The sequence below is a fragment of the Actinia tenebrosa genome, unplaced genomic scaffold, assembly GCF_029948245.1.
Source record: "Actinia tenebrosa isolate PJP-AT-01 unplaced genomic scaffold, QUT_ActTen_1.0 PGA_scaffold12__29_contigs__length_12842862, whole genome shotgun sequence".
Lineage (NCBI taxonomy): Eukaryota > Metazoa > Cnidaria > Anthozoa > Actiniaria > Actiniidae > Actinia > Actinia tenebrosa.
This window is the reverse complement of record NW_028292572.1, coordinates 10,719,623-10,736,985: the sequence shown is the minus strand read 5'-3', so window position 1 is coordinate 10,736,985 and position 17,363 is coordinate 10,719,623. Positions and strand designations below refer to the sequence as shown.

The 17,363-nt window shown below is 36.6% G+C and overlaps 1 protein-coding gene across 6 annotated transcripts in view; it reads left to right on the top strand.

The window, feature by feature from the left end:
- Positions 1–17,330, top strand: part of LOC116304556 (protein FAM53A) — a 28,969-nt gene extending 11,639 nt beyond the window's left edge. For 2 of the 6 annotated variants that reach the window (XM_031714310.2, XM_031714309.2), the window contains exons 2-8: positions 3,196–3,350; positions 14,868–14,927; positions 15,089–15,262; positions 15,398–15,452; positions 15,628–16,307; positions 16,510–16,566; positions 16,690–17,330. In XM_031714310.2, coding sequence (XP_031570170.1) covers positions 15,194–15,262; positions 15,398–15,452; positions 15,628–16,307; positions 16,510–16,566; positions 16,690–16,986 — 1,158 coding nt within the window. In that variant the 5' untranslated portion in view covers positions 3,196–3,350; positions 14,868–14,927; positions 15,089–15,193 and the 3' untranslated portion in view covers positions 16,987–17,330. Of the gene's footprint in view, positions 1–3,195; positions 3,351–8,210; positions 8,393–10,515; positions 10,643–14,477; positions 14,641–14,867; positions 14,928–15,088; positions 15,263–15,397; positions 15,453–15,627; positions 16,308–16,509; positions 16,567–16,689 lie in introns of those variants that run through there. The other 4 variants (XM_031714311.2, XM_031714314.2, XM_031714308.2 and 1 more) reach the window with 4 other exon arrangements.
- Positions 17,331–17,363: the final 33 nt, after the last annotated feature.

The window sequence follows — 17,363 nt, the reverse complement described above, 5'->3', positions numbered from 1 at the left end:
TGAAGAATTTATTCGATCTAAAAACCAAGTTTTTGGAGCCTTTAAATTATTGAATCATTACTATATTAGGGCGTGTTATTTGCCCTCCAGCGATTTTTGCCAACCTCGCGTTTAATGAGCCTGAGGTCCTTTTGAGTCTGCGGTCCTTTGGAACCGGATTCGTGTCCAGGGCTCTTCTGTTGCATTCCTTTCATGTTATTTCATGAGCATGCGCATTTCACGAAACCACAGAAAGATACGACGAGATAGTTGTCAATAATTGACGATAATTTTTCAAGGCTTTTGACAATGAGATGGTTACTAGCTAAAAAGGCATATTCATATCGCAACGCGCAGCAGCTAGCTAATGATCTTGTCAAACAAGCTTCAAATTATAAACAACATCAAACAATTAATAAACCCATATAATCTTTTTGAAAAAACGTACAGACACTGTCTGTGATGATCACAAGAAGATGGTGCTAGAAATATTACATATTAATATAACATAATATAGTTTAAATGCCGTTGTTTGCATTTTCAGTTATTGAGGACTAATTGCCCGAAAGAAAATAGTCCTTGAGGCAAGTAACACTGTATAGCGTCTATGCTAACGAGGTTTTACTAAACTCAAACATTTGATAAACAAAGCATATTCAGAGCTATTGGTAGGCAAACTTGAGCTTAAAAAATCCGCCAGTCAAAAAATGGGAAAAGCAATTATCTTGCATGGAAAACATTGCGTAAATAAGGCATATTCTCAGAGCTGTTCAAATTTTGGTCTTCAATAAAGCACTGAGTAAACGGGGGACAATGTGTTGATTCTTTACCTTTAATTGGTCATTATATAATTCTCATATCAAATCGTCAGATATATTTGGTCTTTGTTCAAAGCACTAGATTTTGATTCCATAAGTCATCAATTGAATTCTTTGCCCAGAGGGAAAAAGAAACAAAAGCCCAGCGGTATTGCACTCTGTGTGTCTGAGACCTTGAACTATTGATAAGGAAATGTTTGTTTGCTGTCAACAAACCTATATGTACATGGTTGATTTGTGTGAGAAACGAATTTGAATCATCTAAATATAGCAACTCCAGAAACGTTCTCAAAACTACTCTGATTGGCTGGTTTGCATTACTGGGGTAACTAGGTAAAAATGATCTTTTTCTCAGAGGATAGGAATGAGACTTTTATAGTGAAAGCTCGTCTGATTGTTATGTATGACTAATATAAATACGTTTTCAAGTGGACTTCTTAAAGTTTATCTTTCCTAGGTAAAAGAAATATCTTGATTTGAAGGGCAGTGGATGATCCAGGATGATTTTAAAAGGGAGAATTGAATGCAAAACCCGCCAGGATGCAAAAATGGCCGCGACGCAGAAAAATCTTGCGTGATTCGACTTTACACAGAGGGGTTCCAATTTCATTCTACTGAGCGTAAAGAACACGATTGGCTTCACTAGCTCTCACAAAAGGGTGTTCCATGGATTCTGACGTCTAAATGTTAATGACGTCTAAAAATATCTCAAAATTGCTAATCTATGCATAGTCACAGAATTCATGCAATACGACCTGAGTTTGATAGCTTAAGTACTGCTGGTACATTGTTATAAATTGTATCTTTTTATCTGGCATTCTACACGTTTATCCACTTCAGTCTCCTTTTCAATTTCTAGAAAAACAAAGTCTATCGTCTTATCATTTACAAATCCCCTCAAATCTTAAGTCTTCCGGAGACTCCTTGAAAACAAGAACGATCCAGAAGCAAAACTATCTGCTTAAGATAAACAAATATACTTCTTTGGTGAAGAATTTCTCATTGTGTGCTTTTTAATTCTTTCCTAGTTTTGTGTGTTTTGGTTACAACATTCAAACCCTACTCGCGCTAGAAACACCTGAATTCAAAACCATTGAATCTAGTTGTGTAAGCAGACCACTTATGACAATGCATACAATCAATAGATTTTGAACCTTGTAATCCCTTATCTTTGTAGTATAATACTTGCCTGCTTCATTTGTACAAGTAGTTGACCTCACACGTATTTTACAATATGTATTTTACAAATTTCCAATCGACATATACACATTTATTCGTCATTTATAGAAATTTGGTCAATAGATTTATTCTAAATCCTGCGAATTTTCAGCGTATACCGTACGTTTGTCATGCTCCTTCTAAGATCTTTTACATATCAAAGTTGTTACACCTTTAGATTTTTTCTAGTTTTAGAAACTGAAAAAAGGGAATAAAAAAATAATTTAAATGGGAATAAAATAGGAATCGAATACCAGATATCAATAATCATTTCCCCAGAGGGCTCGAACACTCAAGCAGCCCTGCTAGACTGAATCTATAGTTAAGAATTGGTATATATCCTTTCAATTGGACGCGTGCCGGCGATTCAAAAGCATTATATTGGTACTATAGACCTCTTAAAATTAATCATGGCGAGATAATAGTATATCGATCGCTATAATGCATTTATACCAGACTACGCCAACATTTTGAATTTTACTAGCGCAAGAGTTATAATCCTGTTGTACGAAAAGGTGACGTAGTATTAATTGCAGTTTAGAAGAACTGTTTTTTTTTTAAGGGAATGGAAGCAGATTGAGCGCTATTATTTTTATCTTTTCTTCAATGTTTCTTTCTTTTTTCTCGCTTTCTTGCGGTTTTTTTTGTTTGTTTTTTTTGTTTTGTTTTTTTTGTTTTTTTTTTCTTTTTGTTTTGTTTCGTTTTGTTTTGGCTTTTTTTTTCTTTTTTTTTTTTGTTGACATTAAACTCCCATTTACCATCTTTAATTAAGCTTATTTATTAGTGATATGACACAAATCTACCGCACAGAAGACGCTGGGCGCCTCAGAAAGATCGATCCATGTTTTTATATTCTTCCAACAATGCTCTCGTCCAGGTCATTGATATATTGCTTATACTTCAGTATATTCTAATCACTGGATTCGCAATCCTCTTGACGCTGATCACTCGTAAACAATCGTCAAAAGAGCTTATGTAACAGAGAGAGAGAGAGAGTTCGCCGTATTCGTGTCAGTAATTTTTGCGTTTTAACGGTATTTTCGCGTTCCATTCTCTAGCCAGTATTTGATGGGAATATTGATCTTGGCTAACGTCTTTGTTCTTATACATTATTTATATTTTGGCGTACGTGCGACTCGTAAGCACAGCTGACGTACTATGTATCCATCTTTACTCATAGGTGGCTGATATAAAGGGAAGCTGCAGTTAAAGTGAATGTTCTCTGACTTGGCTTTGAATTATCGGCCTTTAACATCGAAGTATATCTTTATTGATAAGCTTCAAAAACAGAAAATACGACACCAAGAGTAAACACTTTTGAATCATATAGTTAAGGTAAGAAAAGAGTTAAAAATGCACAATAACTCATACATAGATCTTGTATTATATACCCTTAATCTTTACTCTTCTAAGAAGTATACGCACTCTTGATCTATGCACCAATGTTTTCGTATCAGAACAGACTGTAATTGTAAGCTACTCCTATGCTACGTGTTTTTTTTTGCGTAATAGTCCATTGACACAATTTTTGTGTCAAAAACTTATTTTTAATATTTCTTCATTCAAAGATGTTTTCAAACTTTGTTGTACATATTTATTTAAATCTTGCATTACCAACGGATTTGTGAAAAGAATACCTCTCCGAAGGCTCTGCCGACAAACGAGAAAACAAGACACTTAATAGCCAACACTCTAGTGCCCTCTTGAGCTTTTAGCCAAAACTTTTAAATTAAAAAAAAATTTTTTTTTCTTTTATAAAAGACGAAGCCATCAACAGCTTTAATTGCTGGGAGACCACTTCACATGTATTTTCTTTAAGTTAACTTCGCAAAACATCAATTAGTAGACAGTAGTTAGTCTCTGATAGCCGTCGTACTGGCGCCTGCATAATGTTGAATTCTTTGACAATGATGATTAACAATAGAGGATTTGTTAAAGAGGAAAAAAAAGGGTTTTAAAACTGAACAGGTGATAGCAATTTTGCTGTTTACCGCAAAATTATATACATTGACTCGGATGGTACCTTAGATACATCCTATGTAAACAACTTTGCACCAACTTGACTTACGATGCTGGAACAATAGCCAGAAGGATATAAATAACGAGGAAGAATGGGAAGGACTGGGGGATAATTTTGCAACTTTGCAACCACTAGAATTGAATAACACGTGACCAAAGTATCTGGGACTCAAGAAGGCGAAGGCCTGGGGATGACTGATGTCTGTGTGACGTAATGTATTGTTGGGTGGGATCCCCAAATAGTGAAAACCAGAGATCGAATGGACCACTAGGCTTGAAGCTTTTAGTAATCTTAAAAGAAGAATTTCCCCCTTACTTTGAAAGACAGGTATTAACGATACAGTGTTCACATAATGCCATAGCATTACATGATCGAGTCATCTTCATTTATTAAATGTTACAGAGTGATCGAACTTCTTTCTAGTCTGCCATTTATGATTCAGTTTGAAGATATATATATCTTGCAAGGTAACTAGACATGAAGAAGCTAAGAAGAAAGAAAGAAAAGAAGGAAGGAAGAAAGAAAGAAAGAAAGAAAGAAAGAAAGAATTTTGCAAAGCATTACTATCTTTTTGCCTAACGTACAAATATTCCATCGTTTTCGTTAATTATTATTTATTCTATTATTATTATTATTATTATTATTATTATTATTATTATTATTATCATTATTATTATTATTTTTATTATTATTATTATTCTATCATCCATTCTTACCTATTTGTAGTTTCACTAAGGGGCTGAACAGCGATTGTACCCGGAAAGTGCCCTGCTAGCAGAGGTATTTTCTTCCCTCCGTCTGCCTTTCAGCCCTACCAAGTGGAAAAAATAACAACCTAGCGCTCTCCTCCCAGGGTAATCGAAAATGGAAATAAAAATCGTGAAAGGAAAGTAAGAAAAATTCAAATACAGTAGTTAAACTATATGTTTGGTTGATATTAAGGAGGTATCATTAGTCAGATTAGCTCTCAATCGATCGTTTGTCTACATGTTCAGTTCTAAGTTAATACTGAACGTATTTTTCAGCAACGATCAGATTCATCTAAGTCTATCTTTTTACACAAATGACAGCAAATTCTATAGAGAATAACAGGAAAGTCACGTTATTTGACAATCCTATGACTATAAGTGAACAGATCAATTTCTTATAATTCTGCTCTACAAACAAAACGCACGGATACGTGCGCATGTATTTAGAATATTCTCGGCTCACTGGCGGGATATTAGCTTGTCGGTTCTATAGTCACGTATCTTGTGCCGCGGGACTTTGAACGATTATTAGGCAAGCGAACAAGCCATACCATTATCAGGAATACAACTGAACAACTTAGAGTCCATTATTGGCCTTGTTGGTAAGGATTAAAGTCATCAGACGGCATTTGGTCCAGGAAATACATTTGGCCTTTTCATCTCGGTAAAATGAAAGTCGTTAACTGTCTTTTGAATCTCAAAGATTAATTAAGCTAGAATTATTTCCTTTGAATCGGCAAAAAATCAGAAGATATTTGGCTGACTGATAAGTCGAGATTTTTGCGGCGACAGCTACGAAAGACAATGAGTGATCTGAATTCTCATCTAATATAAAATTATTAATAGGTGTTGTTTTTTTTTTTCAATTCAAATTCCATTTAGTCATGTTCTATTTATTTGTTTTCCCCCCTCTATGGCCATCTGTTTCTTTATATTTTATTTCAAGAGAAACGTATAGACTAACCGAGCTTGTCATGAATAAAACATGCAGTTCTATTGACCCAGAAACTTGGCGCAAAGTTTATGCGACGTTGCGCGCGCGACGTCCAAAAGTGTCGTTTTCTCCTCTACCCTCATCATCTCAAGCGACATATCGTGCCGAAGTTGCAAGATTCATACGATCGAAATACATGTGGAAAGTTGTATCTTGTGTGGTTCACGCCTTAATTTACAATGATTTTTTATTTCAAAGATGTCATCTATAATGATGTGTCTTTTTTGCAGAAACTGAAGTTTTCGGTATCCGTTTTGAATAGCGCGGCGAATCTGTTCCGCGAGAGGCCACACCTCATATAAGAAATATGCATGCACGGTGCGTCCATTTAGTATACGAGGTCAGTTGTAAGTTTTGTAAGGAGTTGGTATTTGACTGGAATCCCGTCCAGAACAAAGATAAGAAAAATACGGCAGTCACAGCGTTACAATACCAATTAATCCTGGGATGTCACGGTGCGTCCATTTTGTAATTCTGACGTTATTGCTCACAGTCTGACTAGTTCCTTTGTGTTTTGTTACCCCATGATTGATATTTCTAAACGACTTTTAAGACTTCGTCAGTAGCAGTTGAAAATATAAATCCCTACTTTGCAAGGCCAAATACTAGTGTATCACGGACATAAGTTAATGGAAGGAAACTCGGTTATTTTGTAATCCTTGCCAAGTATTCAGTTATATAGGAAATCCTTAGTGATTAACTAAAATCATGAACTCGACTTTAGATTCACGTTTTACGTCCAGAAATATTGTCCAGTCACAGATATCATTAGTCATTAGGCCAAATGAGGATTTTCTCAGCACCTTTTTACCTAATTTTTTTGTTTTTGTTTTATGTTTGTGAAATCAGAATCAACCCATTGCACACACACAAAAATGAATCCGGCTCTCAACTGAGTAACACCAAAAAAACCTATTCAACTCATCAATCCACTATATTTAGATGAGATTAGATAGATTCATATAAAGATATATATCTGTTAGTTTTCTACCTATTTCATATATTTTTTCTTTGAATTTACTTTTTTATTTTTAGTGTCCCTAATAAATACATTAACATTTAAATAAACTATATATTATTAGCATACACTTAACATATAAACTATATATTATTTTTTTAATTATGAACGCTTCAACACTCATCTAAGCAGCTAGCACATACAACTCACATAGTAGCACTGTAAACTAATAATGACTCAGTAGCGGTTCACTAGTTAAAACTGCGTTGATGCGTTAAGAAAACAAGAAGGAAATGTGTAAATATTTCGTCATGAACTGTACTGACGTTTCGGACGGCGTTAGTCCTTCGTAGAAGTAAATTGAAGACTCTTGAACGAAACCTTAACCAACCGAGAACCTTTCTTCATCAGTACACTTTACACTTTCAGCCTCCTTAATCTAACCACTTTCTTCGCCAATATCTCGATATTTCTAGCTGGGAACGAGAATGATCTAGATTTACAAGATTAGATCGACCATGAACTAATACGTCGTATCCTTGAGTATTATTTCTTTGTTTGTCGCTCTATCGCCTGAGGTGATCGCTTCATTAATATTGATGAGACATGTAAAAAAAACACGTTTATCGAAAGAGATGACTGACACGTGTTCTAGATCTAAAATGAAATAAAAACCATGATAACTAAGCTGAAAAGGTCTACGCTTAACATCAATAATCTGGCAATCTGTCTCCTAGTGCGCATGCTCGCCTGTCTCATAACACTGACCATCATTGATAGATATTGAACAACCTAACGATATCCCAATATTGTTTTGCTTTACGCAACTCAGCCTAAGAATTAAAACAAAGCCCTTCAGAAAATACTGACATTATTTTTCCCAACATTTTCTCAGACTTTCGTTTAAGTTTTCATTTTCAGATCTTAATCAATTATGCCAGAAAAAAAAATAAATAAAAAGACAAATAGAAAATTCAATAATAATAAAAAAAATCGCATGTACGTACGTAAGTGCTAATACGTAACTGCTTCAGTGGTGGTCAAAATCTACGTATAAGCTGAAAGAACTTGTCTAGCATATTTTAGGTTATCAGGGAGGGGGAGGGGGGAGCGCTCTTTGTAAAGTAGCAAGGGTGTGAGCGTGACATTTTCGATGTTGATATCCCAGCAGCTTTTACTATTGCAGGTGCATTGAAATTATAGGTCATGCCTTACATAAAAATTAAATTTAACTCGTCGACAGTACGCGAAGCGTAGAAACGTGCTACTTTTAGGTCGACTGGTTAATATTTTGAATCCCCCTTAACGCTAAACTGTGGGGAAAAATCGTGTATTTTAAAAATATAACTTGTCATTTTGTGACCATTTAAATACTGCATGCAGTTTCAGGAGACAGTTTCAGCCGTCCTTGTACCACCCGTTTCTAATTGTTATAAACCGTATTCCCCCGGAACACAGGTCGAATTTACCAACCGAAGCGAAAGAAGCTTGCGTATTCGACTCTGATAAACACTTTTGACAGACATTTAGGCTTTAAAGTGCTGCTATTGACATTCGATTGCCCACTCATTTCGATGATATTTTAAGCTATCTTTCGGTAGAGTAAACCAAGGGAAGATTACTTCACAAATACCCACAGAAGTCCGGTAGAGCGAGGTGAGGAAAACAGCCAAACTATCAGATATTCTTTGCTAATAGATACTCGACTAAATTTCAACAAAGACAAATTGCCAAATTGAAACTTCCTTCGAATATTTCCAAAAGTTTGTTTTTCGGAGCTCCTGTAATGTCGGGGGCGCAAAAAGAGGCTTTTTGGCGGGGGTAAATGTTTTAATTGACAACGTTTTAAGAGAATCAGAAAAAATAATCGTATTAAGAGATTTCTCTAGGAAGGGGAGAGTCGGGGTGATTTCACCGTAAAATGTTTTGCGGGGATTATATTTTTGGCTATACGCCTTGGGTACAGTTTCGTAACTCATCCATAACCGTTGATTACTAGATCTTTTTGATTTGACTTTACTATAGGTTAAAATGAGAATAAATTACAAGAAAATTATTGAGCAAAGTAGTCTAATTGAGCGAAGCTCTCCGCCCTTTTTCATGTCAATCTCCTTGCACCGCTTTCTAGCAATTTTCATCAAAACAAAACTCACAACCAAGCACCTAAATAAAGAAAATTTTAATTAGAATTTTTGGGGTTAATTTTGTGTGTTTGTAACCAAACAATATATACTTCTGCTCCGAAGCTTTAATTAGAGAATTCACGTAGCGTTCTTTGTGTTTGCAGAGGATTTTTGGATATTGAGTTTATACATAAAAACGAAAACATTTCGAAAACCTTTATAGTGTTTCGGATGCGTTTGATATTGCTTTTGTTTGTATTCACACATATCGCCTTTTGATTAATTCTTTCTGCCGTGAGTTTCATGATACAAGTTCTAAACCTTTAAAATAATCTTTTACGCTTTCAAAATCAAGGAGTATTTACGGAAACTAGTTTCGTCTTTATCGACCTTTTCAATCCTTAAAGATACCTTTGTCGTGAGCTTACCATCAAATATTCAAAGGTCTAGCTTAAATCTAAGTAGCACCGTTGGGCTTTATCGTTGTCATATATCGGTACATTGGTACGCTTTGTGTATGCTTTCATCTGAATAGAATCTATCAGAATGATTTTAGATCCTTCTGAAGACGCAATAAATACCCTGAAGGAGACTCGTAGTCTAAAGATCGCTTATTTTGATCAAAAACCGGATCAAGATGAGCATAAAAAAGTGCAGAGCATTTGGATAACGCAACAGCCTTCAATCAAAAATGGAATCGCGAGCTAAAGTGCAAAAAAACTCTTTTTTGACAAATGCAAACAGAATTGTCATGTTTTCCGCCTATTTTTTTAAGCGCCGGAATCCTTTGAAAATTCCGCACGTCAAACGATGTTACTTAAGATATACCACTCTTCTGCTTTAGAGCAGTCAGTCCAACGACTGCAGAACACTCGCTCTATTTTTGCCAGATTATTTTCGTATACTATTTCAGAAACGAATAAGCACGCGTGGTGATGTTGTCATACTTTAAATTACAGGAAACATAACACATGGTCTACATGTTCGTTGCATGCTGCTTATGTCAATAACGCTCCGGGCTACACATATATCTATCCTATATAGAAATTTCCAAAATGATTTCCAAGTCAAGTTGTTCAAATAGGAAATTACTTATATGGGAAACGTGCGGGTTTACGTCGGTTCAGTTTGTGTTTAGCTTGAGAGATGGACGACTATTTGACACGTTCCCTTTAACTCCAACATTAATATTTAGTATGCTGTCGTTATCAATCATTTTCTATTTCTCCATGAAACCAGAAAACGCCAGTCGTTTTTGGTGTTATTTCTTGAATAGGTCGCATCATGTTCGTCACTGGCGCCTCTCTCTGCGTGATTTTCCCGTGTGCTGCGTGAAATGCCGAGTGTCCAGCGTGTTTTAAATAAACCCATGCAAATAAGAAGCCTAAACAAAGTAAACTCGTAAGGTAATCCTAGTGATATTTCTGGGTCTTTGAAAAATATTAAATATTAATTCAAAAGCTTTTCCAAAAAGAATCAGCTTTGTGCGTCTGGCGCTTTGACATGCAGTTGAAAAAAAAAAAAAAGATATGTGCGTAAATGAAATGGAAACCGTATATTGAGCGTGCATAATAGCGACAGTTAGATCGCTGAAGGGAACGACATGAAATATGCATCACTTGTGGACGGAAACTGAAAGAAATTTTTTAAAAACATGGTAAAAAAAATCCTTTATAATTTTTCTCCGTACTGACGTGCGAAATGCATGCACGAGAAACCTAAATCTATTTGGCCACTTGGTATCAATCAAGATTAGAGCGCTATCTTCCTCCAAGATAAATAGGTATGTGTAGTGACACGCAACTTCTTGGTTTTCTATTTAGACTGATTTCATGTCTTGAGGTGAATCTTCATTTAGTAGGTTTTTAACTACCTGTGTTTTTATTATTTGACTCATTGGTTTTGTCTGCACTCGGCAACAGATTTTCAGAACTGACTCCTCGCAACAGTTTATACTACGATTATCGATAGTGACTTTACTAGTGTTGTGTTATATTGTGGAGTGATTTAGCTCGTCGTCGAAGTTGGGATTTTACTACGCATGCGCTTTAGACTACAACTATATATGTTTTCGCTACTACGTCTACTACTACAACTTTTACTACTGCCACTACCACCACCACCACCACTACTACTACTACTACTACTACTACTATACTACTACTACTACTACTACTACTACTACTACTACTACTACTACTACTACTACTACTACTACTACTACTACTACTACTACTACTACTACTACTACTACTATACTACTACTACTAGTAGTAGCGTACTACCACTACCACTATCTACCACCACTAGAACATCAACCGGCAACCACATCCAACCACACGCTTCAATGTCAAGACAGATTTTTGACACAAATTATACGAGTATATCTTGTGTGTGTATTTAAGTGTTACCAAGGGTTACCATTAGCCCGACCACATATCAAGGACTTAAATTTACTGTCTATTCCATAGATGTACGACCAGTCAAACCTAAAGCAATAACAAGCGTTTGACGTAATATCATTACCAGCAAATATATATGCTAATATAATGTCAAGGCCAAGGACAGAACCGCCTAGCTCAGAACGCTCGGGAAAAACACGTATTAGTATTATTAATGTGGTGACGTTGTATAGTGGCAGTGGCAGTGGCAGTGTAGTGGAAGTGGCAGTGGTAGTTAGTGGTAGTTAGTGGCAGTGGCAGTGGTAGTGTAGTGATAGTGGTAGTAGCAGTGGCAGTGGTAGTGGCAGTGGCAGTGTAGTGGTAGTGGCAGTGGTAGTTAGTGGTAGTGGCAGTGGCATTGACAGTGGCAGTGTAGTGGAAGTGGCAGTGGCAGTGGCAGTGGCAGTGGCAGTGGTAGTGGTAGTGGTAGTGGTAGTAGTAGTGGTAGTAGCAGTAGCAGTAGCAGTAGCAGTAGCAGTAGCAGTAGCAGTAGCAGTAGCAGTAGCAGTAGCAGTAGCAGTAGCAGTAGCAGTAGCAGTAGCAGTAGCAGTAGTCGTTGCCTAAGTAGCGTTATCTTCGGATACAACTCTAATCTGGCGCCCCATAGCTTTTCGTTTGTAAACGCGTTCTCGTACTGCCTTATTGCCGTCTTAATCAACTTGTGTCGGCTTTCCATTTCAATTATCCCGTCTTTTCCCCAGATACATCAACGATTATTCTGTTGTCCAGTGGTCAGCTTGGTTTGATATAGTTGAATAGCGTCAAATTACCTCTTCACTTATTGGCTGAAATTGATATCTTAAAAGCTGGGAATTTAAATCAGCCTTTTTTGCTTCGACGCCCCATGCAGAGATGCTGTTACCGTTACGAGCATTTTTCATTACAATCACACTTCTTTCTCAACGATAACATTCAAAACGTTAATACTCTTTAGAGCGGAATCGTTTAGCGTATGTTAATGAGTGTACCTTCGTTGTCAAGACATACTATATGTTCCGGTCTTGTTATTCTTAATATCATTTTCAATAAGGGAGAAAGAAACTTGTCAAATGAATTGCTGGCGCGCTTTGTTCGGATATTGTTACATAACGGATATAAACTTTTTCGGCTGGTTTGGAAAAGGTGTTAACGACGTATTGCAGCTTGTTACGATTTGATAACCTTCATTTGGTTTTTCACGGCTTCTTATATTGCTGTTCATCCGTCTTTTGCTCCCGAAAAAAATTAAACTTCCAATTTGTTTTGAAAACAATCGTAAGCTCTTGGAACTATGGTTAGAGAAGGAACCCCACGATTCACAGGAACAAACAAGTAGTTTGTTTTACGACAGTCCATCAATGGGCAGATCTTATGAGCTCCGGGGCAGGTGAAAAAAACATCCTCAATAGAACAACAAATATATAGTGTGCGAGCTCAAAATAGCTGCTACTTCTCGAGAATAGTTGTTCCTCATTCATAGGCAAAACAACTAGAAACAAAAGCCTTTAACAAGATTAAAGTCCGGAGGGAAACTTCAAGATCATCACTAATTATATGAGAGTGGGAAAAATAGAAGATTTACGTAAGAATTTAGGTACAATTAAATGAGTTGACTTCGCGCGCTCCAGTGGATTTTGATAACGGATCATTGGCACATCGTTCTAACTACAAATGCTTTCCCCAGATTATGTGATATTTACCTCTGTTTCCTACACTTATATTTATTATCTAACTTAGCTCACTTATAACCGATTGGTTATATTTCTTTATTTTAAAGACACAATAATTTTTTGATAGAAAATTGAAAAAAGAAATATATTTTACCTTGTTTTAGTGCTGTCTTTTGACCTTACGTGCAGTCAGCGAGATTTATTTTGACAATAAAGCGACTGGACACTTTTATATGCTAAATTTACTTACATTAAAGATTGGCTTATCTTTTTAACAATTAATTCAGAATGGTCTCGTAAAACCGTATCCATTGTGGTGAATGGTTTGAATGACAGCCAACAACTGAAAGTCAGCCATTGAAGTAAAATTTCATAGTTTGACAGTTTCATTTACTTGCTTGATTTTTTTCTTCAAAACTCTTTATTCGACATCATTATCCAGCTCTCCGGATGATCGTTCTTATCAGTGTTTGAAAGAAACACTAATTTCAAAAGGGCCCCCTCGAAGGCTATATCTGTGTCTTTCCTAGTTCTGGAGTCATAAATTCATCGCCAATATTGGTATAAGATTGCTTTGCTAAAGAATGAAGACTTAGCTTAGCCGAGATTTTGAGCCCTTGATATTTTTACCATTCATTTCCCTTTCTTTTTCACTTTTCATTGGCCTTGGCCGTGACATGCTTTACCTGACATACACTATCCACTATGGGGTCTCCCACGGATGCTTTGTGGTTTAACGCTAGGCTCAAGGCCCAGCTTAGTTAGACAAATGTAATTATTTCGCAATTTTTTACAAATTCTAGTGTAAGGCCTTTTCCAGCGCTTAGTCAGGTGAGGATTGGACATAATCTAATCATCTTAGGATCGAACAAGCGAAAACTGCAGAAGTGCTCTCGGCTACTAAATTATGGTACTCTGCTAGAACAGCGAGCAGTATGTATAATTTATTAGTAATATAGCCGATTCGATTTGTTTTTCATCCCAAGGGTAAATTTTAGATATTTAGTAAGAAATATGGTTTAAATTATCGAGATTGAAGGCAAGACTATTTCCTCTTTCATTCTGTCTAAGGAAATGGAAAATGACGTTGTTCTAGTGGGTTTCTTTTTCTTTTCTTGTTAATTTACAAATTCATGCTGTAGTGTGTTTTTCAATGAATACAAAGTTGTAGTAAAAAAATTTTTTTATTTCCTTTGCCGAGGAAGTAAAGAACACTACAATCAACATACCCTTGAGATACGTTCTCTGCTTTTGGACATAAAGCTATAGTAGTTGTGTCAAATACAATGACGTATTTCTATTGATGGGGCTTTCATTAAGCGTCCTTTGACAAATTTTAATCTAACAGCATATAACATCGAATCTGGTCTCTTGTCGATTTGCATTGAGGAGTTTTTAGCCTTCCAAATTCATTGATAGCAGAAATGCGGACGTCACTTTAATGACCTGACCAATCAAAATCCATCTTTTACCTCCGCTCGCAACTTGATTGGTTGACAGTTTTGTTCTTAGCAAAATGTCATTTATCAGTTGTGTGTACCAGTTCGGCATGTAGATTACCCAGAAAAGCTCCTACGAGAGCAACTCTGGTTGATTTTATTCTCTATCTATCTATAATTTTGCGGACATAAAAATCTAGGCGTAAGTTCGGTGCCCTATGAAAGTGTGAAGATCGTGAAAGCCCTCTAAAGGTACATTTCTACGTCGGCGCGGCGGCACTACCGACGTCAATTTCACTCGCGATATTGTACTTTTCATTACGATGTTCTGTGTTCCTAAGCTTGATTTTTCTGTTGATTTCTCGTGTTACAAGCCGAGGGATTTCTAGATCTTCTAGATCTGAAAGGAGCGAATTCCATTTTTGACCCAGTCGCCTTTACGGCTTTTATTCATTAATCGATATTTCCTTTTAACACAGGGCAACGCTCAAGTTCACTGTCTACTCAGCCAACGACATGAACTAAAAACACTCTCGCAGGTAAGAACAGAACACGAAAACGTTATTTTAAAATGGAAATCTTTCTACTGGGATAATGATTACATTCTTAGTCAAGGGAAGGTTAATGCAATGTTCTTGAATCGGGAAAAAGGTTTTGTTAAATCGGCAATGTGCCTCAGTTCCGGTGTATTCTCTTTCAGGGCAAATCGACTACCGATCGAGTGTAAGTAAGCAAAGCATTGCCCAGTCATTCTGTCATCTCGTATCGGGGAACACAAATCAGTTCTTCATGTGTTGGAATAAGTATGGTGACTGTAATTACGAACAAACTGAAGAAACAGTCATTGGAAGATCTCCCCAACGAACCTTTGAGGGTAAGAAACGGGCGAATGATTTTATTCTCTACATTTTATTTCTCTAGCTTGCCTTAGTATAACTAACCCCCTAGCACTAAACGACCAGCATTAGATTTCATTGCCAAATCATGATGATTTTTTATTTTTTTCTAGGTCACTACCAATACAGAAAAAAAGAAAGAATTGATGCTGCAAACAGATAGCCAAGGTAACGGAGAGAATTTTTTAGTTATTATTTTAGATTGATCACATCTATGCTAATTTACAGTCGAAATATATTGCTAAATGGAGGTCTCATTGAATTCATGGGGTTTGCTACTATTATTGATAGAGCATAAGCAAACACATGGTCTACAATAAATATCCAATCTGTTTCCTTTCAGACCGAGGATTTATTTTTCGAGTAGGCAACGAACGTAGATCAGGATTAGGGCACCTAAGGACTAGAAGTTACCCTACACACGATTTTAGAGGATCTGATGGTCGAGGAGGAATTATTTTCGACTCGTGTATAAGTAGTACTTCTTCGACGGCTATGCCACCCGCAAGCAAGAGACTATGTCGATCCATTTCGGTTCCTCTAGAGGAATCGTCTGAAGAGACAGGCTTGAGATCTTGGGCTCCAAAGGCCTCGAAAGTATGGCAACCTGTGAAGGGTTTCCCAAGAATAGCAACTAGGTCTCGATCTGTGTCCTCTCCACCTGAAAAACTTTATAATACAAATACAACTACCCGAAGCGCAAGAGCGGAGACGGAGCTGTTAACCAGCCCTGCTGTAAATTTCATTTCTACCCCACCGGCTTCTCCCACTCCAAGACCAGCATCAGCTTTTGCTGCCCTTAGTGACAATCAAATCTGTATGAAAGAAAATATTAAGGAAGAGAGTATTACTCCTCACAAAAACGCCACAGATACCTCAGATGCCTGCCCACGATTGCACAGAAGTCGTTCACAACCCTGTTTCGAGCGGGCTCGAACTTGCGGGATTAAGCGAAGGATTGAAGACGACTTTGATGTTGGTAATAAACTCAGACCGGCTTTGGATCTAGCAAAAATGGAAGAGGTGAGCTCTTTTTATTTTTCTTATCTTTAAAAATTCCAGATGTTTGGTCTCATTCTTGGTTGTTTTCTGGTGCTCTAATAAATACTAATCGAAGCAGTGTAAATTATTAATCAAACAAAACCTAGAGTTCTGCGTTGCGTGTACATAGACGAGTTGCTAAACTTATTTATTTATATACCTTTCTTTCCCAATCTTGTTTTAGTCCTCCTACTTTCGGTTTAGAGATAAGAAAAGAGGTTTACGGATACCAAGATGTTCGGTGAGTAGAAATATACCTCCTGATCTAAAAAAAGCCTTGAAAAGTAGACACAAGTTTGCTAAACCCAAGGGATTATTTTCTATTATTGTTGATGTTTTCTCTATAATTTTTGTTTTGTTGTAGAACAAGAGAGAAGCAAAAGAGTCACCAGCTCCATACTTCACAGAACACGAAAATTTTATTCTGAAACCAATTATTTCATCACCACTTGATGCCAAGGTCTCCAGCATAATGATAACTCCTACTTCTTCACCCACAAAACAGCTCGAATTAGGCGAAAAACTTACCTTAGGAAAAGTCAAGGACTTCACGAATAAAAAGGAAAAAGCGCTTGAACGTAAAATTGCCGATGAAGGGGTCTACCACTTAGATTATGATTCGGAATTGGACATTGCCTCGATCGAGGGAGACAATTTTTAGTGAACTACGATACGTCGTTCGTAAAGAACAAGACATTTGTATTCTCATATCTCCACGCACAACGCGTATATGATTGTCATATAATCACTTCACTCAAATGCAGTCGGTTATTTATTATATTCTATTTAGAATTCAAACATTTTGTGCAAGTTAGTAGCGTGTAACCCCAATCTTCTGGCTCTTGTATATTTTTACATATATTATCTTTTGCAGAACAGTGCGTCAGCTCCAAATATTCGAAAGCAGTCGCGAATACTAAAACTAAAGAAAAGAAAACGAAAGAGTGATTGTAGCTAAACAACGAGTACGAAGGTTGTAAAGTATTAAATGAAGGAGAGTGTTAACGGGCGTCTTTTGTTTTGTTTTTCTGATAGACC